Consider the following 25,851-nt stretch of genomic DNA (forward strand, 5'->3'; position numbering starts at 1 on the left):
TAGTACTACATTTCAGACCTCTATTTGGAATAATATGGGTGCCAATTATTTAAACCTGTTTTTAAATATATATTTGTTGCATTTAAGCATGGGCGGAAAATCCGTTTCGCTCGCGGATTTTGCGGATTTTCGGTAAATTCGCAATCCGCGAGATTCGCGAATCTCCCGCAAAATCCGCAAATCCGCGAGCAGCGGATTTTGCTCGCACTGCTCGCACTGTTCGCGTGAGTTCGCGGCTTCCCTGTACAACTTCGCGCCCCGCGAATAAGTGCAAAATTGCAGAAATACGATCTTAGCAAAACTGAAACTACTTACCAGGTTCAAAAGTTCAGGCTCATCATTAGTAGCCATTTCCTGTAGTGCTTCCTGAGGGGCCCCTCCAGAGTTCAGTTGCCAGTTGCAACTATTATGTGACCCTGCTCTGAACCTCAGAATAGTTACACATATGCCACAAAGGTCCTGAATTACAGCTAAGGGAGACAAGCAGGAGCCAGGCTGGAGGTTCAAATCCATTAATCAGCCCCTAATTCATTATTGTCAGTTGGGGCAGGGCAGGTGTTGTAACTAATTTTGCAACAATGAAAGCACTTAGCAAGTTCAAAAGATCACTAATCAGGAAGCACTAAGGAAGCAGGTGCCAGCTACAAAAAATATTCTGTGACACATTAATCAGCCCCAAATTAATTCAGGTCACTTGAGGCAGGGAAGGTGTGCTTGCGTTGCCACAATAATGTACACTGACTGGACAACCAGAGGGTGCTGTGATGAAACAGAGGGTGGCATGGGTGGGCCAGAGGGTGGCATGAGTAGTCAGAGAGTGGCAGTGGTGACAGAGAGTGGCAGTGATGAAGAAGAGTGTCCCAAACAGGCTGGACACGTAGAAAACAACAAGTTCGCGAAACTTGCGACCCGAGAGGTAAGTTCGCAATTTGCGACATTGTACAAAACCCTCGCGAACTGGCAGAAACCCGCGCAAACACACAAAAAAAAATCCGCAAATTCGCGAGAATTCGCGGATTTTGCGGATTGCGAGTTCGCAAATCCGCAAAATTCGCGAACGCGAGATTCGCAAAATTCGCCCATGCTTAGTTGCATTGTAACACTGAGAGCCTTAGTTAATCGTAGGAACTTGCTTGCTGAACATATTGTGTATTTGCTGTTCTAGCAGTCATGAAAAGATATGGACTCATAATATGATATTAGATCATTATAACATTTTATCTACTCAGCATAATTGAATTTTATTGGCTGCTCTCTTTCGATATAGGGCAAGCTTTTATTGGCTGCCCTCTGCTGAATAGGCCAAGTTTTTTATGCGTTATACTGTACATTAATTGATTAAATGATTAGTTATACTCTATGATACTGGATATTATTGTACTTGTGTGCATACATGTGTACATTTATTGTTGTGTTTGTATTAGGCGCAGGTGTGTAATTGATTATTTAACAGTAACTTAAATGACATTTTAGCTGCCAAATAAAATTTAACTGCCATGCTTGTATTAGGTGTGGCTCTAATGCGATGTGTGTTTTTTGAGAGGAATACCATTTTTTTTGCTTCTAGCCTATGGGCCCGATTCACAAACGTAAAATTAAACAAAAGTCTAACTTTACAACTTTCGGTATTCACAAAGGGCATTTACTACTCCTAAATGCCCTTTGTGGATACCGATAGTCGTAAAGTTAAACCTTTGGTATTCACAAAGGGTATTTATGAGTAGTAAAGGCCGTTTACGAATACCAAATGTCATAAAGTTAGACTTTTGGCTCAGTTTACTTTTCTGAATCTGGACCAATGTTTTTATAGAGTGATGAGGGACCAACTGTTTCCCCAATATTAAAGTTTTGCAAAAACCATGAAAAAACAAATCAAGCATTTACAAAGCCAAAAGGTCGGCGACAAGTTCTTACACAGAGGGGAAGTATGGAGCTTGCGTTAACAGCAGGCTCTTATTTTGCCAACTGAATCAAACTAAAATATAACAGTTGGAATGCTTGAATTAATGTCAGCCACTGGTAATTACTCGGGCTGTATTCCAATCCATTGCGTTTTTTGCCCACCTCAGACAGGAACCGGCCACATGCAAATCATCCTTCTACAACTGGAACAGTCCAGACTGAATTGCCGGGTCAGGTCCCCTTTAAACTGCAAAACTAGCAACCTCTGACTGGTTTCAGCCAATTTAGGCCTCTTCAGTAGAGTGCAGCTTGGTTCCAGTAAGCATGGGACTAACATCTGGGCTTACCCTTTGCACTGAGGGCATCACACTGGGAAAAACAAAAACTGATTGTTGGTAATGTCTGAATTAAGCTTAGTCACTGGTAATCCCTTAACTGTATTCGAGTCAATTTTTTGTTTGCCCACCATGCCACTGCAGACAGGAGCCTGTTTTGCTAATGGCCTGATACTGTTCAGCTGTCTTGAGATATTGGTGAGTCTGGCAGGGTCTATCTATAGTGGACCGCCTCATTTCACTTTTTTGAGGAATGGTCTATAAGGGGATTCCTTGGACAACACACATGTACAAACAAGAGATGGAATACACAGACATTTACCCACTCACAATCACACATTTTTAACTCACCACTGTTTATTCGGATTTTCTTTTAGTATCATGTTAGGCCTGGCACCTTTGGCGTGGGTCTGCCTTCCATTTTTGCTGTTGCCTCATGTATTTTTCTGGTGTTAGATGCTTTGGGCACTGTGCCTCTGCTATTCAGTGCCACAGTGCTCCCTATTGTAAATTGATGTGTTATTCAGTGGTTCCATGTTTGGCTATTTGGTTTACTTGTCAGACACTAGTCTAGTGCACTGAGTGTGCCAGGGCGTGTAATCCAAATGCTGCTGGTGGGCTTGCAGCACTGGTTGTGCCACCCACAGAAGAAGCCTTGTAAAATTTGTCTAAGGTCTGCCAGGCTGGTACGTAAGTTTTCAGAGATTTTTTAAACACAGCGAAGACATTTACTGTAGGGTGGGAGCTTAGATCTGGGCAGCATGGATCAGAAGGGGTAGGGAGGTGATATTATATTCAGTCTTTTGGATAAAAGGAGTAAGTGTTTTATTATGGCTTTATTAATAATTTTAGGACCAATAAGCCTTATAGCAAGTAAGTGTGATAATCTATGTTTACTACAAAAGAGCTAGGATATGCTTTGTGATTTATATGAAACTGTATTTTATAATGATACTATTTTTGAAATCTTGTTTTTTTACATGCCTTTTTTCATCATTGGTATTCTTTCCTTCTCTTTTTCCCATGTTTACTTTACTGCTTTATTCTATGTAATGATTTTAATAGATACTTTTATCCTTTGTCTACATTAAGGCTTATACCAACAACAATTTTTCAGAAATGACACTTTTGATTCCTTATTCTATGTAATGATTTTAGTAGATACTTTTATCCTTTGAATACATTGTTAAGGCTTGTACCAACAACAATTTTTCAGACATTACATTTTTGTTGACTTAATATGTTTAACTACTTGTTTGTGTTCTACGCTTTCGCTAATGTTAAATTGAAATATGCATTCATCTTCTAGATCAATTTAATTATTTATGGCCTACCTTTCTCTGCTTTTCTCTGTTGGCCAGAGCTCTTGTAAATAATACATTAAGAGTGGGCCTTGAACTTACCACCTTAATGCATTGGTTGTTCAGGGCTTTAGTAAGTGCCTTCAGTGTCAATGAAATCTTAGATGCAGTGCTTAATTTGAGGCATTGGTTTCGGGTGCTCCGCACTGGCACTTAATTCTCGACACCGGCGCTTGTGACAGCTGCCACAAGGTGGAGCTGTCTGGTAACTTGGAGATGACCATAACAAGTTATTATTCATTCAATAAACTTTAAAAATGACTATTACCTGCGGCTAAAGCTATTCTTATAGCTTTGGGGACCTGAAATATTCCGAATTGTCACACTTGTTGGAATGTGATGGTTAGTACTTGTGTTGGTACTATAGTTGGCAGCATGGCAGTGGCGATGTGTGGGGCAGGCTGCCGTTGCCTCGGACAAAAGACCTGGCACTTCTTTTTTATACAAATTAAGCACTGCTTAGATAAACCAAATGGAGTATTTCCGTCTCGCCATCACACTGTTGGCAATTATAGATATCATTCCGCCTCCTAGAGAGTGCTTCCAGTGCATGAGGTGCAGCTGGTATGGACAGAAGTGTTTCTCAGTTGAAATCAGCGCATTCTGCATAAGAAACGAACGTCTACTTCTAATACGTTGTCAGTATCTTGCGCAGTAATATTTATCAACACATGACTTGACGTACATTCCTTCTAGAGCATTTACATGCACATTTAGGGATTCTCCAGGTATGTATTTTGTTTCAAATGCCTCTTGTGGTGGTTCTGCTGTAGAAAGAGCCTTTCATGAGCACCTCCATGACTTCCCTCACCCATCGCACCTTTCGGTTTTCTGTGTCTGGGTACATTTTACACTCACTTCATAAGCACTCTGACAGTTTTTAACCAAGCTTCTTTCCTGCTGGATGAAGGAGGAATAATAGGATTTGTTGTAGATGTACATTTCCAGCTGACTATGGAATGGCTATTTTCAATGAGCACTAAAACGCGTGCAGGTATTTCCTTTGTTTCTTTCACTACTGTAGGAAAAAAAGAGTACTTAGTGCAAGTCCTGCACCTTTACACAAAACACACAAGCTATTTAGTAACTTGTATTTACAGCCAACTTACTGGAAAATAAATAATTCCGTAGGGTGCTACACTTTAAATGCGAATGTCCCACAACTGTTACCACAGAATTGTTTGTTGCACCTTTCAGACCCTCTGCTGTAACTTCTCTTCTCCTATGCTAAAACCTTTAAACAGCCAGCTGTAAGGAGCACTAAATGAAAACCACTGATAAAATACCAAAGATAACAAGCATTGGCATAGCCAATAGGTCTCGCCTTTGGGACCTTTTAAGTGTTTAGCTAGAGCTATTGGCTATGCCAATGTGTTATTTATTTATTTATTTATTTATAAAGTTTTGTATAGCGCGAACTTGATCCCGAAGGATATCAGAGCGCTTTACAATTTGAGGCAAAGGTAACAAATCAAGCTTCCTAAAAGAACAGCACATATTTATTTTGTCATCTATTATTTCCATTCCAACCAGGATAATGGTGCTATCATGTTGAAAAGTTATAATATAAAAATGTTGGTTCCTCTGATCCACTTCGCTAATGGAGTCCCTGACATTGTCCTTCTGGCTTGTGCTTATGTTAATGTTCTCTGGTGTACATTGGTATAAAAATGGGGGTTGGGTAAAACAACAAAGAGGTGGTGGTAGGTCGGGCAAAAGCATTGGTTTAATCAAAACAACAACTGAGGGTGAGGGGGTGGTGGGTTAACATGTAGTATAGACGGCTGTAGATGCACTTTTATGGAATGCTTGCTAAGTGTCCCTCTGTAATATAAGTGGTGCTCATGCAAAGTGTGTCAGGCCCTTCATGTAAAGCTGGCACTACGCGTATACATGATAAACGGAAATAAATGAAGGGGAGTGCGGTTCTGTAATCCGGTTTAATGATAAATAACACTCTAACCCACCATATATAAGAAATAATCACAACATCCATAAATGATTTATAGCCTAGAAGCAGACTTGACCATGCTGAAAGAAAAATGCAAATGAATTTAGGCCGACCACATTGAGTAATAATAGTGTTAAAGGGCTGGGGATGCTCTTGCATAATTACTTGTATTACTGACATCCAAGCAAAATTGTACCCGTGCGTAAGTCCAGTCAGAGTTCCCATAACACAAACTCTCCTTTCAACCCTGCGAAGAGCAAACCCACATGCAGAAAGCAGAACTGCCTCAGTAAGCAGCACATGACAAAAATAAACATGCACCCACAGGAAAAAGTATTCTTTGAAATGATGCACTAAGTACACAAACCCTTGACTCGGTGAGCCCTTTCTGACAAGAGAGGTAAAAGCTGAGCATCCGTGGGAGAAAATGATGCCCCATTAACTCCACAGTTTTCCAGCAAACTGTAAACAAGCCAACTTGAGAGCTGTCTTTCCGAGAGAAAACAAAAGAATGTCAGTCACATGGCAGGAACTGAGAGGCATGAATGGTGCAATCAAATGTAAGCAGCTACAGGTCTGTGCATCCACAGTGTAACACGAGGTGGAAAAACATTAAAAAAATAGTCCTCCCACGAGCAGATGAACACAACAAAGAATAATGATTTTTTACTTAGTACCCGCTCCTTGGAGGAAAAAGGAGGGACAAAGAGAGAGGACTGGCCACTAGCAAGCAAGGATTTTAAAAAGACATTGAAACCAACAAATGAGAAGCCTGGGAATGGCTTTAGGCCCACAGAGATGTATACTAAAGTATACAAGAGGTCGTACGCTTACGCTCTACCTTAAAATTCAAGGGTCTTTGAATTAGCACCCGGTTTACATTACTTGCTTTGTATCAGACTGGTTATCTATTTTTCTGAATCCATTATTTGTGTTAGGCCAATAGCTGACAATCCCCTATTTAAAAAGAGAAAATCGTTTTTCTGCACCCACCACCTTGGCAAGATATATGTTTTCTTTCCCATTGATGTACCTTCTTCTGAGCTGGAGTCATAGACCGTCAACAAAGAGATGGCATTTAAATGTCAATAAACACCATTAAACCACGTAAAGCCCTGTGCAGCTGCCAGCAGGGGACGGGTATATTGCATGCTAAACAAGTCCATGCTATTCAAATGTGCTAAAGCTTGCAAACGGGGCAAAATGGGTTTTTTATGCAATATATACTTACACTTCGCAAGCTTTGTGTCCTGTCAATGCTGCTTTTGCCGCTCAACAAAGAGATGTAAGGGATGCTCCATGGGTGGGGAAAGAGTTGAAATGCTGCGAGGCATGCTGTCTAAACAGATACCTGTAAGACCACCCGGTCTGCAGCATCTATATGGAAGGTATTCCATGGCTTGGCAACATAATAATGTTCTCTCATCGCAAATCTGTTAGTGCTGTGTGATAAATGTGTGATAAACTCTATTTAGGATACGTACTTTATTCAGTCTCATACTACAGGCCATTCAAAATCAAGCTGCTCGTCTTATCCTTTCCCTCCCCAAATCTTCTCACATCACCCCGGTTCTCAAATCACTTCATTGGCTTCCAGTTCACTTTAGATCCTTTTTCAAATTGGCCTGTTTATCTTTTCGGGCTCATTTCCGCTCTGCGCCCCTGTTCATCACTTCTCTTGTTTCTTCTCATGCCCCGGTCCGCACTCTCCGCTCTTCTTCTCTTTCTCTTCTTCATATCCCCCGCTTCTGTAAATCCCGAACGGGGGGCACTCGGTTCTCAGTCCTGGCCCCCCAGTTCTGGAACAGTCTTCCTCTCTCTATCCGTTCCATTCCCATCTACACTCACTTCCGCAAAGCTCTTAAAACTTTTCTTTTCTCTCAGGCATTCCCTTCCTAATCCTCCTTGGGTTCCCTCTGCTGAGCTCTGATTAGGTCCCCAGCGCCAGGAAGCCGTTCGGCCACCGTGCGCTTTATTAAATACTTTATTCATTCATTCATTCATTCATTCATTCATTCATTCATTCAATATATATTATTTAGAATTCATTATTTACGACATGGTGATAATGCTAATTAATTTTCATACACAGTAGATAAGTACATATTTAGCACTAATTGTTTTAAAATGAGAACGCGTTTATGTGTGTGTTTCTTTGAGAAAGAGTTGTACAGGTAAAATCTCCTCTTGTGTGAGCTGCAGGAGATTCTCTGGTAGGTGTGTTGTATTTCTTACATCCCCCATATCCCAAAGTAGGGCTTGCATTGCACATGTCTGCTGTTCTTTTGTTTGCTGAAACTATGCACACATCCCTGGGATGTGTACCCCCAAAAAGAGAAGGGGCACAGCAGTACTATTTTAAAGAATTTGAAATGCTGATAGGTTCCACCCTTGATGACCTTATATATACCAAAGCTGGCAAGGTGTGATTACTTCACATTGCTGGACAACTCCTAGGGGACTTACCCCCAGAAGAATCTGAAAAGTTCAGATCAGGACAAATCACAGAAGAAGCCCATATTGATGTTCCAAAGCCAGATATTGTTGGCCAGAAGAATTAAAAGCAACTGTTGTTGGCTGAGGGTAATTGTCAAGGGCCTTTGTTGTTCAGTATTTTTTAAGAGCCTTTTCCTGGCAGAATACGCTTTGTTTAGTACATTTGTCATACTGCAGACAAATGAGTGGGACAGGCTGTAATGAAGGCTGGTTTTGGTTCAATATGTTCAGACTCTTCATGCGTTCTTCCTTGCTGAGCCATCACGTTTCGTATAGTGTATTCTCAGTACCACTTTTATGTATTGAATATTTTTCAAGACATAGATTTATATTTAGAGTGTTACTGTTGAGTCCACCTCCAACACTTCCTGTGAATAATTTCTTGGGAGCTGAAATCAGCTTAGATCAATGAACTTTCAGTTCACCTTCCAAATTTACATTAACTATGGAACTCCTAACAAAGGTGGGCAGAGCACTTCGAGGGTACATTAAGACATAACTACTGGTTTCATATCTACCATCATATACTAGATGTGTGAGTGTGATTGAACATGAAGTAACGTAGAATTATTATTCTTCCCCAGATAAATGTGATTATATGCACTCTGCTCAGAACAAACTAATGCCCAAGATGACATTTAGGCATCAGAGATCTGGGACACATGTTCTGCCATTGTCTTAAACTTCTAAGAAGTGATCTCAATATTAGCTATAGCAAAACATTTGCCAAATGTGTTTGTTTGATAATTAGGCCATGTATAAATACAAAGAATTATAGATGGGAAAAAGTGAATAACAGGGGCGTTTTTCACCGAGTAGTTCTGAGTGGCCTCAAATAGAAGAGAGTAACGCTTGAGCTGTTGATGATTTTATGCAGTATCACCCTTCCCCAATCACATTTGGAAAACACAGGTGCCCTGACACTCACCCACACTCCAACTCCTCCCCCCCTCCCGCCTACATATTTGAAAATAATATGTGGCCTCCCGCCACCCACCCACTCCTCCCTCTGTACCTTCCCTCTTCTCTGTAAATGTGTTAATTGAATTGTGGAAACACCAACCTCTTTCTGGAGAGCAACTGCCACAAAGAACCAATGTGTGCACAATATATGTGATGTGAAGGAGATTGAATGAGGGTCAGATGAACGAATGATACCAAAATACTTAAAATTAAAGCTTAGGTTTAAAACAAAATAATTTCATAGCGGGTCATATTAAATGTCAAGGTAAAAAAATTACTGTGCAAAGATGATTTCTCACCATACAAGTTTGGTAAACCTTGACATTGAAATAATATGTATTTTTATGCTTTTATATTTTGTGTGGTAAGTTTATATACATGATGTATAGTTTTTCATAAAAGTTGCATTATATATGAAGTAAAGAACCCTGTCATACATGCTAAGGATATTGTAAGTCAAAGAGGAGAATTATGACTGTATAAAGGAATGAAGCTGAAGGCCAAGTTACTTTAAAAGGTCATGGAACTCTGAGTCTCCTATGTATTATATGCACAATATGAAATGTCATTATATTGAGATATTTCTAATTTTAGATCAAAATTATTTATAAGACAGAGTAAAAAAAAATTCAACTATACTGAAAACATTTTGTTTTAGAGGATTAGCTGGACTATTTGAAAGTGCACTCTGCATAACAAACAGCATTCCATCCAAATCTCCCCTGTTAATATCTGTTGCTTTTAGGTTCCCCATCACCCTTGCACAGCCCCTTGCTCAGGTGTGCTCCCTGCAGATCAGCGGCTTCCTTTAGTGATCAGTCATCATGGGTTATTTGTATGTTTGGACTGCCGGACATTGAGTTGTACAACTTCCTGAAAATCAAAACAGCTCTAACCAAAGTCACACTATCACCTGCCAACCCGTCAATTTTACAGTATATGGCGAAAATCAACAGACTAGGTCATCAGGTATCGCACCTCTACAAACTTCTACGCCCAAACTTCACCAAAGTTAATGATAAGCCAACTAATTACTCGGTAAAACAAGGCAATATCTCCCTCACATAATAAAATCTCCCCTGTACTATCACAAACACAATTCTGGCTACTCCACAAGGCTTTCTGGACCCCCGCTCGATTAGCCTTGCTTGGCCTCAGAGAAGATGACCCATGTTGGAACTGCGGCAAGGAGAAGGGGGATCTAGCACATCTTATCTTCTACTCCCCCAAACTCAAAACTTTCAGGGAGAAAAACTTAGATTTTATCAATAAGGTCCTGGGGTGCACACTAACACCTGAATTCTCATCCCTCACCACCACATTCATGACCACAGGACTAAGATCACTGCATGACAGAGGCCTGCTAGACCTCCTACTGACCGTGGCAGTGAAACTGGTCCTGTCCAACTGGAAAGACATAACTAAGACCTCATACAAAGGCTGGGTCAACTGAGTGACGTACCTCAGAGGCGCTGATAGCATTACCTTGCAACACTCACCCTGGAGACCAGCAACCAGGGGGATGTGGAGTCACTCGACACGTACGAACAAACTCCTACGAACCCCAGTGAGGCCACTCTGACTCCCACTCCCCCCCACCCACCCCCTAGTGGGGTGTCAGCTTTGACACAGGGCTACAAACCCAAACTAGGTTCTGCTACAGAACCTTTCTTGTATCCTCTCTCCACCCTTTCTTTCCCATTCTCTCTCTCTCTCTTTATCATCCTTTGCCTAATTTCCCAGAAAGTCATTGTAGAGAGGATTCGCTAAACATGTATACCAAAGTTCCTGTAACTACTGCAACACAAGCTATGCTTGGCTAGAATCTCGTAACAGAAATGCTAATGTACTTGTTTATAAAAATCAATAAAATACTTTTAAATAAAAAAAAAAGATTTTCGGACACACAGGTATGAATTACAATAAAGATCCTTCTACATACAATAATAAACACTAACTTTATATTGAGTAAATATTTGGGATCAAAAATCGCTGTGTGTACAGCTCTAAGTTCACTAGCAGAAGCGCACATCTGGATCAGCGGTTGCTTCAATAGCCTGCTCCTAGTGCGATGTGGAAAACAAATGACAACACAATGTATGGTGAATTAAAGGTCGCATTAGCGCCATCTTGCGCTTGAGGGTGCAGCCACTAGTTTTCAAATTTTTATATTAGGGATAGGAATGTACCTTCTGAAATGAAATGAAATGAAAAGCTCATTTATAAAGCGCGATAGCTGCCCTCAGGCGTCCCAGCGCTGCAAACGACACTTGACAGTGAGAGACCATTAGGGATTCATTTAGTTTTATTGAAGAGGAACGTTTTTTAATGTTTTCGGAACAGAAGCAGATTAGGTTCGGAGCGCAGATGGAGGGGGAGGGAGTTTGGCCGAGTTATAAGAGAATAGCCGGCCTCAACTTCTGGATTTCTTGATCCAGGGGACTGTAGACAAGAAAGAGGATGCTGAGCGGAGTTGTTTATTCGGGTGGTATGGGGTGATCAGGGAGCGATTAATGGCTGCACCTGTTTTCAAAAACGCTCGGTGAGTGATGCAGAGGGCTTTGAATTTTGTTCTTTCCCTGACTGGGAGCCAGTGTAGGGTCTGCCTGTTAACTTCTACCTGTGGCGCACCATGTCCCGTCATGAGATCCAGGCGGGGTTACATCTTCTACACTCTGGTGTGTATTTACTTGAGGGTTTTCCAATGACTTGTGCTGTGCTTAGTAAATCAATGATGTAGTATGTTCTAAGGTTTTGCTATAGGGCGTAAAACCCCGATGGAGTTAAGTCCCAAAGCACTCAATCTCATAAATTGCATAAAGTAAATCAAATCTACAAATTGCAGCTGCAGGAATGTGGCTGCCCGTGGCCCCGCAGGGGAACACCCTAAACGGGCAGCCTCCCTTAGTGCCATTTGGGCACTCCCCCCCCACTATAATGTGGGACTCCAGGAGGAGTCCCCTCATCAGACACGTCACTTCCGGCACGCAGAAGAGGTGGGGAGGTATTTATGCCTCCCCGGTCACCTTGGCATCCTCTTTGCGCTGCACACGCCGTCTCCCACCCTACCGCTTACTCGGCGTGGGGTTGGCAGGCTAAATAGATAGAACGTTGTAATGTTTTCTTTGTTGTTGCAGGCGGAGTTACAGGGCGATCTGGAAGCATATGGGTACAGAAGGGCACCTCTGCAAGAGCACAGTAAGGTTGCCAGAGCCAAATCCCAGCAGCCTCAGGGGAGAGTCCTGGAGTAATTACGTCAGCGCCCCGTTAGTCCTTCGGGCGGTTGTGGGCCTGAACAACCGGGGGCCTGCCTTGCTACGCTCCGCCCTGAAAGGGGCGTGAATAATAAGGGACCAATGTGTCACGTGATCCAGTAAGGGGATCACCCCCATAAGGGTAGCGCTGATTGGTTTCTCCACAGTGCTTGGCTCATCAGGCGGTCAGGGCAGCATAGGTTGGTACAGCTGCCTGCCCTTGGATCGCCCGTAAAATAACCCACCATATTGCATACTTTTGTATAGAATAAACCTGCAGCAATATTTTCCCAAACAAAAGTTGTGTTGTGTATTTATTTATGCATGCATACTCTGTTGTGGTGTGGGTGGGGTGTGGTGCCATAATGGGACTAACACACTCTCTTCAATAACGTGAGCAACGTTGAAAACCTGTTAAAACTTTGCATGAGAAACATCATCTTTGCATTTGCTGTAAATTGGACCTAATAAAAATACTGTAATGTACGACAATCTGAATCTGCTGAATATAAAGAGCACAAGCCGTTAAATATAGGTCTCACAGCGAAAAAGAGGTAGCACAGACAGAAAGAGATACAGAATCAGTTCAGCTGCACAGGTGCCCCTTGTGAAACCAGAGGAGATGGTGCGTGGCTGTGCGGTTTAGCGCCGTAATCTGAGAGGAGAGCTTTCCATGACGTCACTATACGTTACCTGCTGACGCTGTCGGCGTGGGAAGTATGTGATACCCATTCGGCCGGATGGAGCTGAAGCAATGGGATTCCCCTGGTAGGACATCACTGCTGACGGGCTGCTCCATTGTTCTGTAGCAATCACCGTAATGAAAGAGGTTTTGTATGGAGTGAAAGCTGCCTTGGTAACCTAGAGAGAGATAGTGCACGATCAGGTCATCGAAGCAAGCAATGTAATGCGTTATAGTATTGCAGAAAAAATTATAATACGGCCCAAGGATCGATTGAGTCGTAGTCGTAAAATTAGTAATCAGATAAATAAACTCACGTATTCATGTGTCTTTAGTTGTTAGTTGCTACTGTTATCATGTATTATGGTTGCATACATAACCGGGGTTGCAACCATCCTACACGACGTGCATTTTAAGGAAAATTAATTTTTATATCTACCTATAACATATTTCAGAAAATCCAGTTAGCATTTTCCTTAAATCAATACGTTGTGTTCTAAATCATTATTTATGTTTCTGTTGTTTCTCTTTTTACATTTCATCCGGAGTGGCATGCATACCCACAGAATTTTACAACCGTTTTAAGGATTCATAGAATTTCACGACCATTTCCAAGTTTACAACATATGATTTGTTCCCTGAAAAATGTAGCATAGAACCTTGTGTGTATCGTGTATATTCTTGTAAATACAATTTATGTACCCTGATAGAATTTTGCAGCCATCTTCAAGTTTGCTTTGTCATTGAAATATATATTCAAACATATAGCTTAGTCCTCCTCCTTTTCTTTATCTTATCTTTTATTTGACTTGATTTTTTAAGGCACTTTAGCCCAACGTGCTAAAAAATAGTAAAGACAAGCATTAGCAATGCCGAAAGTTCTGGCTCAAAAGAAGCATTACAAGTAGATAGCATGGGAATGGATATGTATTTATGTGGTAGCAAAGAACTGTAGAATAATATTGGTGTAAGTTAAAAGGTTGCCTGAAAATGCCACTGGAATGCCAGACCTAAAAATCCATGTAGTTTAGGTACTGGCCTCCTCTTATCTGTTCTGCTGCCAGAGAAAAATACACTCAATTATCTTGATATCTAAGATACATTGATGGGATTACAAAGTCATGGGTGTATCTTAAAGTTCAAGCTCAGGTATCTGGATAAATAAAATTATCAGAGATGTGTGGAGAGCAAGCACTTTTGTTTGTGGAAGCTCACTACTTCTGCCCCATAAAAACATGCACTCCTGGCTCCCAACATGTGGGTGGAGCCAAAGCCGCTCTCGCCTGGAGAGTCACCCATAATTGTCGACAGCCATGCTGTCAAGACAGACACTAAAACGGTGGAAACTATACAAGATATTCAATAGCTGTCCTTCAGCAACTTTAAAGGAGGATAAGGAGAAAGGAGATTGCACTGAAAAAGTAAATTTACTCCAAAGCAATGTAGAATTAGCTCAAAAGAATGTAAACAAGATGAGGCACATGGAGGTAGGGATGAAAACAACATACACAAAGTGGCAGAATACAGCAAATTACTAGGAACATAAGGGGAAATCAAACAACACAGTTTAAGAGGTGCTAAATAATGATAACAAGAGGAATAGAAAACAACATTTACACTGCAAAGAGAGTGGTAATCAATGAAGCGGGGGCAAAAAGGAAGAAGCAGATGACTTGGTGGGAGAGAAAAGAGAAGACGTTCATATGGAATGTGATTGGCCTGCAATGGGATTGCAACCGATGAAAACAGGTAGGAATGAAACAAGAGATGGGCTAGACAGGTTGAGAAAGCAGAGAAGAAAAACATCTTTGTTTGACTAGAAATAAGGTTCATAAAATGTGAAGTTATGCCAGATTCCATCACCAGCAGAAAAGTTGAAAGACGTCCTTGAAGAGAAGCGGGGAAAGAAGAAAGACATTGTTATTATTATTATTTAACACTTCTTAAGCGCATAGCTACCCTGAGGCATCCCAGTGCTAGCAGCAGAAGATGGGGCTGGGGGGAACAGAGGCTCACAAGTTAGTATTCTGGAACAGCCAGGTTTTAAGACGCTTTCGGAAAGTGAGATGGTGTTTCTCTGAGTGCAGGTGCAGGGGAAGGACGTTTCAAAGCCTAGCTATGCTGTAAGAGAAGGAACTAACCCCACTCAGCATCCTTCGGATCTTAGGGATGGCGGCTAGACTCAAGCTCGCAGAGCGGAGGAGTGTCCTGGGACGGTAGAAGGTGATAATGGGCCTGTTAATGGAAGGGCCTTTTTCCATAAGGGTCCTGTGGGCTATGCATAGGGATTTAGTGTAATCCTCTCCAGGATGGACACCCAGTGTAGAGTCTCCAAACCTGGCTTAGCCGATTGAGTTATAGGTATGCCAAGTAGCAACCGAGCGGCACAGTTCTGGACAACTCGGAGTTCCCCTTGTAGTGGATTTGGGTGCTCCCAGGTACAAGGAGTTACTGTAATCCAGGCGCGAGAGGACCAGGGGATAGACCATAATTCTCCTGGTCCTCATAGGGAGGAGGGAGAGAACTCTCTTCAGCATTCTAAGGACACCATAGCAGGCTCCTGTCACTTCCACTGCTTGCTGGCTAGATTTGAGTAATTTGTCAAGCCAGATACACAAGCTTTTAATCTTAGACTTTGGGGTGGGGGTGGGTCCCAGACAGGTTGGCCACACCAGTTTGAGCTGCGCATTGGCCAAATTGCCCAGACAATTTATTTAGTTTTTTTCTCCATTGAGCCTGAGACAGGAGTGTTGCATCCAGGTTGCCACCTTCTCCAGGACAGATTCCAGATCAGAGGGAGAATTGTGCGGATTTTTTAGGGATACAACCAACTGAGTATCATCCGCATATGTGTCAATTTTGATCCAATATGGGAGAATAATATCAGTCAAGGGTCTCATGTAGACACTGAACAGCATAGGACTCAGAGACGATCCCTGAGGAACAGCTGAGAGGTAGACCCTTGAGGTCGATTCTCCTGCAAAAACCTTGAATGTTCTACCGTTCAGGTAGGATTGAATCCAGGAAATGGCTCCAGCTGCCACACTGGCAAGGGGAACCATCAGCATAAAAATGAGTCCAAACAATTAGTAGAAATAATAAAAAACAGAGCAATAGTATACAAAGAGGAGAAAAGGGGGCGTGGCTTGGACGCCGATCGGGATGGCGGCGTGAGCTCGCAGCTCCGCGCGGAATCCCGCTAATTCTCCTGATTTCTGCACCCTGGGCGACCCGTGCTCGACACTCCTGCCCTACGAAGTATAGGGGGGCCGCTGGGTGTCGGTAGGAAGTTGCTGGGGGACTGCTAGCCCCAAGGAGACCCTGATGAGCGACGGCTGAGGTGTCGCCGAGAGTGCGAAGAAAATGGCGGCGGAGCAGACGGGCGGCTCCGGGCATCGACATTGAGCGGCCTTGGCCCTGACTGGCGGAGGACTCTGCAGCTGAGAGAGTGAAGCAGTAGGGACTGTGGTGACAGTCCTAAAGATCAAGGGACGGGGACACCGGCTCCGCTCGAATTTTGAGACTATTAGCTGGCCGCTATCCCTCCCTATTCCCCTCCTCCTCCTGGCCCACGAGGAGGCAGGTCAGACGGTGTATCGCCACTTGGCCCTTGGAGCTGGGGGCATCGGCGGTGGCACTTGATCCTGCCCAATATTGGGAAGCTTGCACCGACCCGCGAGTGCCGGGACCAGACGGGTTTCCTGGCCTGTGACGCAGTACCCTAAGATGGCGGCTTCGGGAGGGCTGGTGGCCGTGGAGCGCGGACAGGGGGACATGGCGGCGCTGTCCCAGACAGATGGGCGAGACCCCCCCGCCGGAGTTGGACCAGGAGCAGCGACTGAATAGACGCCTGGATGCCATACTGGACGCAATTACCTCGACCAAGGAGGCGTTGCAGCAGGACATTGCGCAAGTAGCCACAGGGCTGGGGCTATTGTGAGCGGACCATGCGAAGCTGGCGGATAAGGTCAAGGACCATGATCAGCTGCTGTTGGACCTGAAACCGTCGGTGGTGACAGCGGAGCATAAGATCACGGACATACTGGCCAGGTTGGACTCGCTGGAGCGACGTGCGGAGGATGCTGAAGGCCGCAATAGGAGGAATAACGTGCGGGTCGTAGGCCTGCCGGAAAGAATTGAGGGGGAGGATGCGGTGGCCTACATGGAGGACTGGTTTCGAACTGTGGTGGCGCCGGAGGGGCTTACTCCTTTCTTTACCCTGGAAAGAGCCCACAGGGTGCCGGCTCGCCCCCCGACCGATGGTGGTGCGGCTTCTCCATTATAAGGACCGGGACCTCCTCATCCAGAGGGCCCGGACGTTGGGCCCGTTTGAGGTGGAGAACAGCAGGGTCACAATCTTCCCGGACTACACCCAGGCAGTCCAAAGGAACCGAGCATCGTTCCTGGTGGTGAAGAAGGAGCTGCGAGAGGAGGGCATTCAATACTCCTTGCTCTTCCCGGCCAAGCTGCGGGTTATTCTGGACGAGACCACGCACTTCTTTCAGACTCCGGACGAGGCATGGCAGTGGCTGGAGTCGTACAGGGCGGGGACGGACAGGTCGCACAAAAGTAGGCGAGATCGGCCTAAGCCGCCTCAGATCAGACAATCGCAACGCATCCGGTCCCGCAATAGGCGCCAGCGGGAGAAACGGGAGGCCCAAATGGCTGCGGAAAAGAAGGATGCGCTCGCCGCGACAGCGGCCATCACGGGGTCGCAGCAGGAGAGTGAACTGGTGGAGTCGGACTCTGGCGGTGAGGGCAGCAGGACAGGAGAGGACCTTTCGAAAGCGGAAAGCTCGAAGGGGCCGGTGGTGACCCCCCAGACTTCTGATGGGATATTTCACGGTTGAGGCTGTGTTGAGACTTGGACATGATCTGATGGTAGGGCGGTATCCTGCTGGTTATGGGAGGGTTGCCGGGTAGGGTGCCACACGGGCAGGCCGGGATGGGAGTGCGGGGCGTGGGCTCTGCTAGCTGGGATCGGCGATAACTCACCCCCCTAGGGCCCTTAAGGCCTTCTGTGGTGGAGACCACAGGTTCGGAGAATGTGTGGTTGGTTTGAGGTTTGGATTGGGGCTGACACTGGGTTTGTAGGCTCTGTCCTGGGGAGTGGGGTTTGGGGTGTTTTTCTTCCTAGTGTTTCTTTCGGGGGGGGCAACTGCTTCGGTGGGGATGTGAACTGGTGGTGTTTGACCTGGACTGCTTGCTGCTGGTATGGGGACGTTACCTAATTTAAAATTCCTAACGTGGAATGTCCGGGGATTACGAACCATGGTCAAACGCCACAAGGTGCACGCATATCTGGTACGAAGGGGGGTCCAGATTGCTATGCTACAAGAGACCCATCTGACAAAAAAGGAATGTGCTGCGTTGCAAAAAAGATGGCGGGCCAGGTGTTCGGCACCACTTACTCAGCCTATGCCAGAGGGGTACTGATTTGGGTGAGAGCGGGGATACCGTTTCAGGTGCTGAACCAAGTGGTGGATCCTGAGGGTAGGTTTGTGGCGGTGGAGGGGCGGTTGTATGGTAGGGATGTGGTGCTCTGTTGTGTGTATGCGCCAAATGCTGATCAGGCCCGATTCTTCGAGGGCCTTTCCGGGTCCTTGGCTTCTTTCCTAGCGGGCCGGGTGGTACTTGGGGGGATTTCAACTCGATTACGGATGTGGTCTTGGATAGGTCTCACCCCCCCCTTGTTGATTCCCCGGTGCGTAGGTTGGCCATGCACAGGAAGGACTGGCAGGACAGGTGGGGGTTGCGGGATGTGTGGCGGGAACAGCACAGGGACACCAGGGACTATTCCTTTTACTCAGCTCTCCATGCACTACATGTGAGGATAGATTCAGTGCTCTGTGGCGGATCCCTGGCCCCATTGATATCACACACGGAATACCTGGCTAGAACCATTTCGGATCATAATCCCCTATTGGTACATATCCAGTGGCAGCGGGAGCGCTCAGCAATCCCAACATGGCGGCTCCGGCCAGACACGCTGGAGGACTCAGTGTTTAGTGACGCTGTTCAACAGGGCATCAATAATTACTTCGGCGAGAATGAGGGTACAGCCACGTGCAGGTCCACTGAATGGGATGCGATGAAAGTGGAGGTGAGAGGGGTATGTCTGGGCCGGTTTTCGAATGCTCGTACGACTGTGTTGAATGCACTTGCAAAGGCGGAGGAGAATCTGAGAGACCTGGAGCGGCGTAGGCCGGCCAGGCCAGACTTACAGGCCCGGTTGTTGGAAGCGAAGGAGGTGGTTGCCACCGAAACGGAACGGTTGAGGTGTTACGACTACAGGCAATACGCGATTAGGGCGCATGCTGAGCGGGACAAGGTGGGCACGCTCTTGGCCAGACTCGCTAACCCTGAAACTAGGGGCTGCCCGGTCCTTAGCATTAACAACGCACTGGGGGAGACGGTATATTCTCAGGCAGCGGTGTTGGAGTGCTTTCGAGTATATTATGAGCAATTGTACCAGAGTCAGTTGGGAGTGGAGGCCCCGGAAATTGCGGAATTCCTAGAGGCGAGGCAGCTTCTGGTCCTTGATGGGGAGGACGCGAAAGAGTTGGGCGGTCCGATCACGCTTACTGAAATACGGGTGGCCATTAAAAATATGACTCGGAATAAAACACCCGGGGTGGACGGGTTACCAGTGGAATTCTACCAACAGTTTGTGGACAGCTTGGCGCCCAGACTGCTGGTGGTGTATACGGAGGCTTATGAGTCAGGGGGTTTGCCTGAGTCCATGAGGGAGGCTTTGATTGTGCCGCCCGGCAGGGATGCGACAGATGTGAGGTCCTATCGCCCGTTGTCCATGCTGACGGTGGACTACAAAATCCTGAGCCGGATTCTGGCCACCCGCCTGGCCCCACACATGACGGGCTTGGTACACAGGGATCAGGCGGGGTTTATACCCACGAGGAGCACGGCGATGAATGTCCGCCGCCTGGTGGGGATAATGGACGCCATGTTGGACGAGGATGGGACCCAAGCGGTATTATCCGTGGACATAGAGAAGGCGTTTGATAGTTTGGAATGGGTCTTTCTGGATGGGGTGCTGGAGAGGTTTGGCATAGGTGATGGGTTCTGCCGGTGGACGAAGGTCCTGTACTCCTCAGCGAAGGCGCGGGTACGCCTGGGTGGTTTGGTGTCTGCGGCGTACCCGGTGGGCAGGGGCACGAGACAGGGGTGCTCCCTTTTCCCCCTCCTGTTCGCTCTGGCGATGGAACCCTTGGCAGTCCATGCCAGGACAGGTGACAGATACTCGGGGATAGATAGCGGCGGGCGGCTACATCACATCTCGCTATATGCGGACGACCTGTTGCTGTACTTAGACGACACGGAGCGGGCCCTGGAGGGAGCGATGGACCTGTTATCGGAATTTGGCCAGTTGTCGGGCCTTAAAGTCAACTGGGCGAAGACCTGTGTATTTCCGCTAAGAGCGGAGACGCCCGGCCCTGCTCGTGACCTAGGGGTAGTCTGGGAGCCATCTTGCTTCACTTATCTGGGAGTCCGTATCTACCATGCGACCACGGACCTATTAGAAGGCAACACTGGTCGGTGCGTTCGGGCGCTGAGGGGCAGCATGTCCTTTTGGTCGACCCTTCCGCTGACGGTACTGGGTAGGATTGCTCTCTTGAAAATGGTGGCGCTCCCCCGCCTCTTGTACTACTTCAGGACGTTGCTAATTTGGATTCCTCAGAGGGTCTTTAGGGATCTGAGGACGATGATTATTGGTTTCCTATGGGGACATGGCCGCCGAAGAGTGGCTCTGAGCACGTTGCTACGCCCCAAGATCGAGGGGGGGATGGCTGTTCCTGATTTTGAACTGTATTACTTGGCGGCGCAGCTCCAGGTTCTCACGCAACATGTGGCCCGGGTGTTTAGGGGACCGGAGGGTGACCGAGAGCTGGGGATACAACGCCATGTGCTGTCTTATATCGTTATGCAGCAGAGGCTGGAGCTGCGGGGCCTCACAATGGGGGAACGGACGCTCAGGCAGTGCTGGCAGAGGAGTCTTAGGAGAGAGAGGGCGACTCGGCCTTATGCGCCAGAAATCCCGATTGGCATGTTGACGGCCCTACCACACGGGGGCGATTGGTCCTCATTGCTGGAATGGGAGGAGGCGGGTCTTCAGGTGGTGGGAGACCTGTATGTCGACGGGACCTTGGTGCCCTTCGGAGTGCTTCAAGAGCAGTTCGGGCTGTCTGACGGGGGGTTCCTCTTGCATGCGGCGGTGGTAGCGGCTATACAGAAGCACTGGAAAGGTGGGCTCATAGAACCGGACACGACTATGGCGTGCCAGTATGTGGTGATGGCGGCGGGCACCTTTAAGGCTGTGACCTGCCTCCATAACAGGATGTTACACGAGGGACTGGAACCGCTCCAGGGGCTCAAAGCTAAATGGGAGGAGAGCGTGGGCAGGCCCATCCCAGACACGGTGTGGAGCCACATTCTGCGGCGCACATGGAAAGGCACGAGGAATGCGCGTTTCCAACAAGTGCATTTCTTTGTGCTACATAGGGCCTATCTGACCCCGGAAAAAATACGGCGGTACTTTCAGGTGCAGGACGCGCAGTGCCCGAGGTGTTCGTCTCCGGAGGCGGACATGGACCATTTGTTTTGGGGTTGTCCGCATTTGGAGGCCTATTGGGCAGAGGTGGGGGACCTCCTAAACGATGTGACCGACAGGGAGGTGGACTTCGACATGGCGGCGTGCCTGTTGCTCTGGTTCCCGCACACCAAACACACTAAGGTGACGAGCAAATTTATTGACTTGGGCCTGATACTGGCACAAAGAGAGATCTCGTGGCATTGGAAGTCTAGGAGCGGGCCGTCGGTGAGGAGGTGGAAGAATGAATTGTTGCGGTGGTCTGAGTGTGAGAGTGTGCTCCGAATGAAACAGGCTGTCAAGCTTGGTAATGAGAAAGCCTTGGATGCAGCGCGTGCGTGGGAATTGGTGGTGCAAGCCTTGCGTGACTCTTTAGTGGAAGATGAGGACTGAGTGACTGGGACCTGTGGACACTGCGAGGCGTACTAACTCAGAGTTGTCATTGACACTGTAGCGGGATCCATACTACACTTCAGGACGGGACACACTCCATCAGCAGTTGCCAGGGTGGGGACACTGGGGGGTTGTTTAGTGGGAGTTCGGGGTGGGCCGGAAGCCAGGAGGTGGGGAGACCGCGATGGCGACACTGTGCTGGGAAGGGCCTGTGGGGCGTGGGTGAAGCGCGGGAGGAGGCAAGGGGCGCGGGTCAGGTATGGAGGGCCCAACAGTGCGCGGGGCGGGTCAGGAAGCGGATGGTAGCAACGACCTGCATATGTGGGATGGCTGAAGATGTTATTTGTTGTGGGTGGGGGGGGTAAAATGCAGATACGTAAAATGATCTTTCGACCATTGTCCCAATGGGACATTCACCGTGATGCCTTCCTGCTAATTAAGGTACTACGCCGCCCGGCCTCCGGGATGCGGGCTGAATGGCTGTGTATGGTTTACGTTTTAATGCTTGAACGAGGGGACATTATGAGTGGACTGGTTGAGCCATTGTATTCTGTTGTTTCTAATTCTGCAATAAAAACAAATTTAAAAAAAAAAAAAAAAAGAGGAGAAAAGCAGACCAAGACTTATCTTTGCGGGACCACACAATTAAACAAGTAAAGTGCCTTTCAGGATACCAATTTTTTTTTCCAAAAGGTAAGAGGATTACCAAGAGAGAGAGTAGATTCTCCTAAAATGTACAGAAGAGAGAAAAGAAAGAAAATTAGTGTGATAAACTCAGTCAAAAACAGCAGAAACGTTGAAAAGAATAAAAGTAGTGAATTCCTTATTGCTTGGAGGAAAAAGAAAGTTAGGGACAGAAAGCTGAGCGGTTTCAGTGGTGCTAAAGGGATGGAAACCTGATTGTGCACGTAATCAATGGTTGCGGCCATGAAGAAAAGCCCAAAACTGAGAAAAGCTACATATTCTTGAATTTAAAAAAAAATAAGAAGCAGAGGAATTGGCCTTATATTAGAGAGGATAATAAGGATCAGGTGGTTGTTTCTTGAAAAGAAATAGAACAGTTATTTCAAAGGGTGAGGGAATGGTATCAGAGGAATGAAAAAGAGTGAAGTAGGAAACTACATATAGCCATAAAAGAGAAATAAATGGTTTGACCAAAGCGGATGGAAGGTGATCTTCAGGAGAGGATATTAAGGATGGATAAGTAGTCTGAGTTTAAGACAGGAGAAAAGCAATTGAAAGAGTGAGGAGGGAGATTAAAAGCAGTAGACAGTCCCAGATCAGGAACATATACAACAGTGGAAGTCTGAGAGACCTGTGAAACTACAGCTGGCTTGAATTCCACAATGCAGAGAATTCTAACCCCCTTAGGCTTGATCAAGTTGTGCTAAGAATACAGGGGGACACAGGGATGATAAAAACTATGACATCATTACATGGCTACTCTGTTTCATTGGTTTCTTCTATGGTTTTTTAGATGTATTGTTCCACAGGATTCTTGTGGCATAGTTCCAAATGCATAAAACTGTTTGCTTTTGTGCATGTGCTTGAATACATGAAATTCCTCACAACCATACTCAAACAAGCAAAAACCCTCTACCACATTTATGCGGACGACACCTAGATTTACGTAGGCGTATCCTCCCATGAGGATATTCGATGATTAAACACCACTCCCATAAAAATCTCAAACTGGCTCTGACACAACCACCTAAAACTCAATCAAGATAAGACGGAAATCCTACTTCTCCAATGAATAGACAGACCACACAGGTCCAAAAGTGGATAAACTCCATTGACGATTTGAACTGCAAATTTACGCTATAAAAATCCGTCATATCTTTGGGAAACTCCCTTGACCCAATCCCTAGCATGAACCATCACATAAAAACACAGCGAAAAGTGCATTCTACAACCTAAAACTCCTACACAAGATCAAGCACTTCCTCCCTCTGAAAAATCTGAAAACCGCCACGCAAGCAATGGTAATGTCGAAATTGGACTGTGTTAATGCCACCCTCACTGGCATCGCAAACTTGCACCTAGCCCCTTCGTGCTTTAAAATGGCCTGCCTTACTCATAAAGTCCTCCACACCGGGAAACCATCCTAACTTGGGTCTACACTATCAAAGGCAGGCCAGACAAGAAATCCTAGAAGCACCAACACCCTGCTTCTCATCCCACCAAAGAAAAATGTTGTGGGTAAAAAAAGATATAATGTAGAGGTAGCCAGGTAACTTATCCAAGTAGAAGGTTTATTAGTAAATCATTACATGTTCCATAGAAGTCTCAGTTGGTATCAAGAAGATCAATAGATGGTGCCACCAGGAGCTAGATGGTTGTTGCTTCGCCCACTCTCATCAACTGTCATTCTCCACACACAACCAGGCACACTCACATTCTACTCTCTCTGTCATCAAGCATTCCAACATTCCATGCAGACATCACATCATTCTGGCTGAGCAACTAGGAAGGAGATGATTCTAGGTACAACATACAAACAAAGAGCCCTTATGCACTCCTTTTTGGGTAATGCTCCTAAAATCTAGAACTCCCTACCAGTTCATAACAGAACAAACCCCTCCTTCATGAGCTTGAAAAGTCAATTAGGAAATCTTCTCCTCAACTGATACAGCAACCCTTCGAACACTAAGACATAGTCAACAACTCGACTCTTTACCTCATATTCACTATTTGTATGTTTCCACCCCCTGAACTACTGTGACCCAACCTTCAACACATCTCTATTTTGCAATCTATGCTCCCCAACACAAACCTGTTCTATGTCTGTGTATGCAAAGCACTCTGACACTCCTGGGTATTACCAGCATTATATAAAACTCTTTAAATAAATAAATACATTTTTTTTTTTCAAGAAAAGCAGTACAACCTGTAGAATGGGGAAATGTCACTTTGACTTGGTCTGCGAAAGTCAGCTCAGCCAGTAGAAATGTTAGTGCTGACTGTTGGGAGAAGCTCAGAGGTTCTCCAAAAGAGTCACAAAGTTAGATGTAAGAAGGAATAGTAAGGTTTGCTACCCAAGAAGATAGGAGGCTAATTACACTGATATTGGCCAAGCAAGGACTAGAGACACAAATTCATGCATAGATTTTGGAAGTAGTCATTAGAGCATCGTTTCCTAAAAGATATCCCCTTTTCTGTATTGCTATATCAGATAATTTCAGAAAGAACTGAAGAGGCAACTCTTTAAATGAATGAATAAATGAATGAATGAATGAATGAATGAATTTGCAACTTTTAAAGCGCAAACTTAGCCCAAGGGCATCAAGGCGCTGAGAGAGACATCATGCAGGCAAAACCGATTCTCACTCAAACCGATCCTCGGGGGAACAGCCATGTCTTGAGGGCTTTACGGAACAGTGAGTGTTCCTGTTGCCTGGAGAGCGAGTTTGGAAGAGAATTCCAAGCACCTGCAGCAGCAAATGAGAAGGCCATCCCGCCCCATCTCATCTTTTTAACCCGAGAAACAACAAGGAAATTCTTTGTTGCAGACCGCAGATTTCTGGAGGGCACATACTGTTTAAAAATGGTCATTAAACCCAAAGGGCCCCGGCCATAATATGCGTTATGGGTAAGGCAAAGAGTTTTAAACATGATTCTACGATCCACCGGGAGCCAGTGTAGCGCCCTAATGGAGGACGAGACCGAATGACGTTTTGGAATGTCCATCACCAACCTGGCAGCAGCATTTTGCACCAGTTGTAAACGTCGCAGCTGGCCTTTATTGATGCCCAAATAGAGGGTGTTACAATAGTCCAGTCTGGACAGTATTAAAGCAACCACCACTTTTTTCCGAGCTTCCAGAGAGAGGAACTGTGAGATTTTCCTTATGATCCGGATAAGCCCAAAGCAGGTGGCCACTGTCCTGGAAACCTGCAGATTCAT

General features: G+C 45.8%; 1 protein-coding gene across 1 annotated transcript in view; it reads right to left on the reverse strand.

The window, feature by feature from the left end:
• The window catches only part of GLIS1 (GLIS family zinc finger 1), a 1,492,284-nt gene that overhangs the window by 11,687 nt on the left and 1,454,746 nt on the right, over window positions 1-25,851 (reverse strand). The window contains exon 9 of the mRNA XM_086936198.1: window positions 12,956-13,123. Within this exon, the coding sequence (XP_086792324.1) occupies window positions 12,956-13,123 (168 nt within the window). The remainder of the gene's footprint in view (window positions 1-12,955; window positions 13,124-25,851) is intronic.

Source organism: Lissotriton vulgaris, chromosome 1_1, assembly GCF_964263255.1.
Source record: "Lissotriton vulgaris chromosome 1_1, aLisVul1.2, whole genome shotgun sequence".
Classification (NCBI taxonomy): Eukaryota; Metazoa; Chordata; class Amphibia; order Caudata; family Salamandridae; genus Lissotriton; species Lissotriton vulgaris.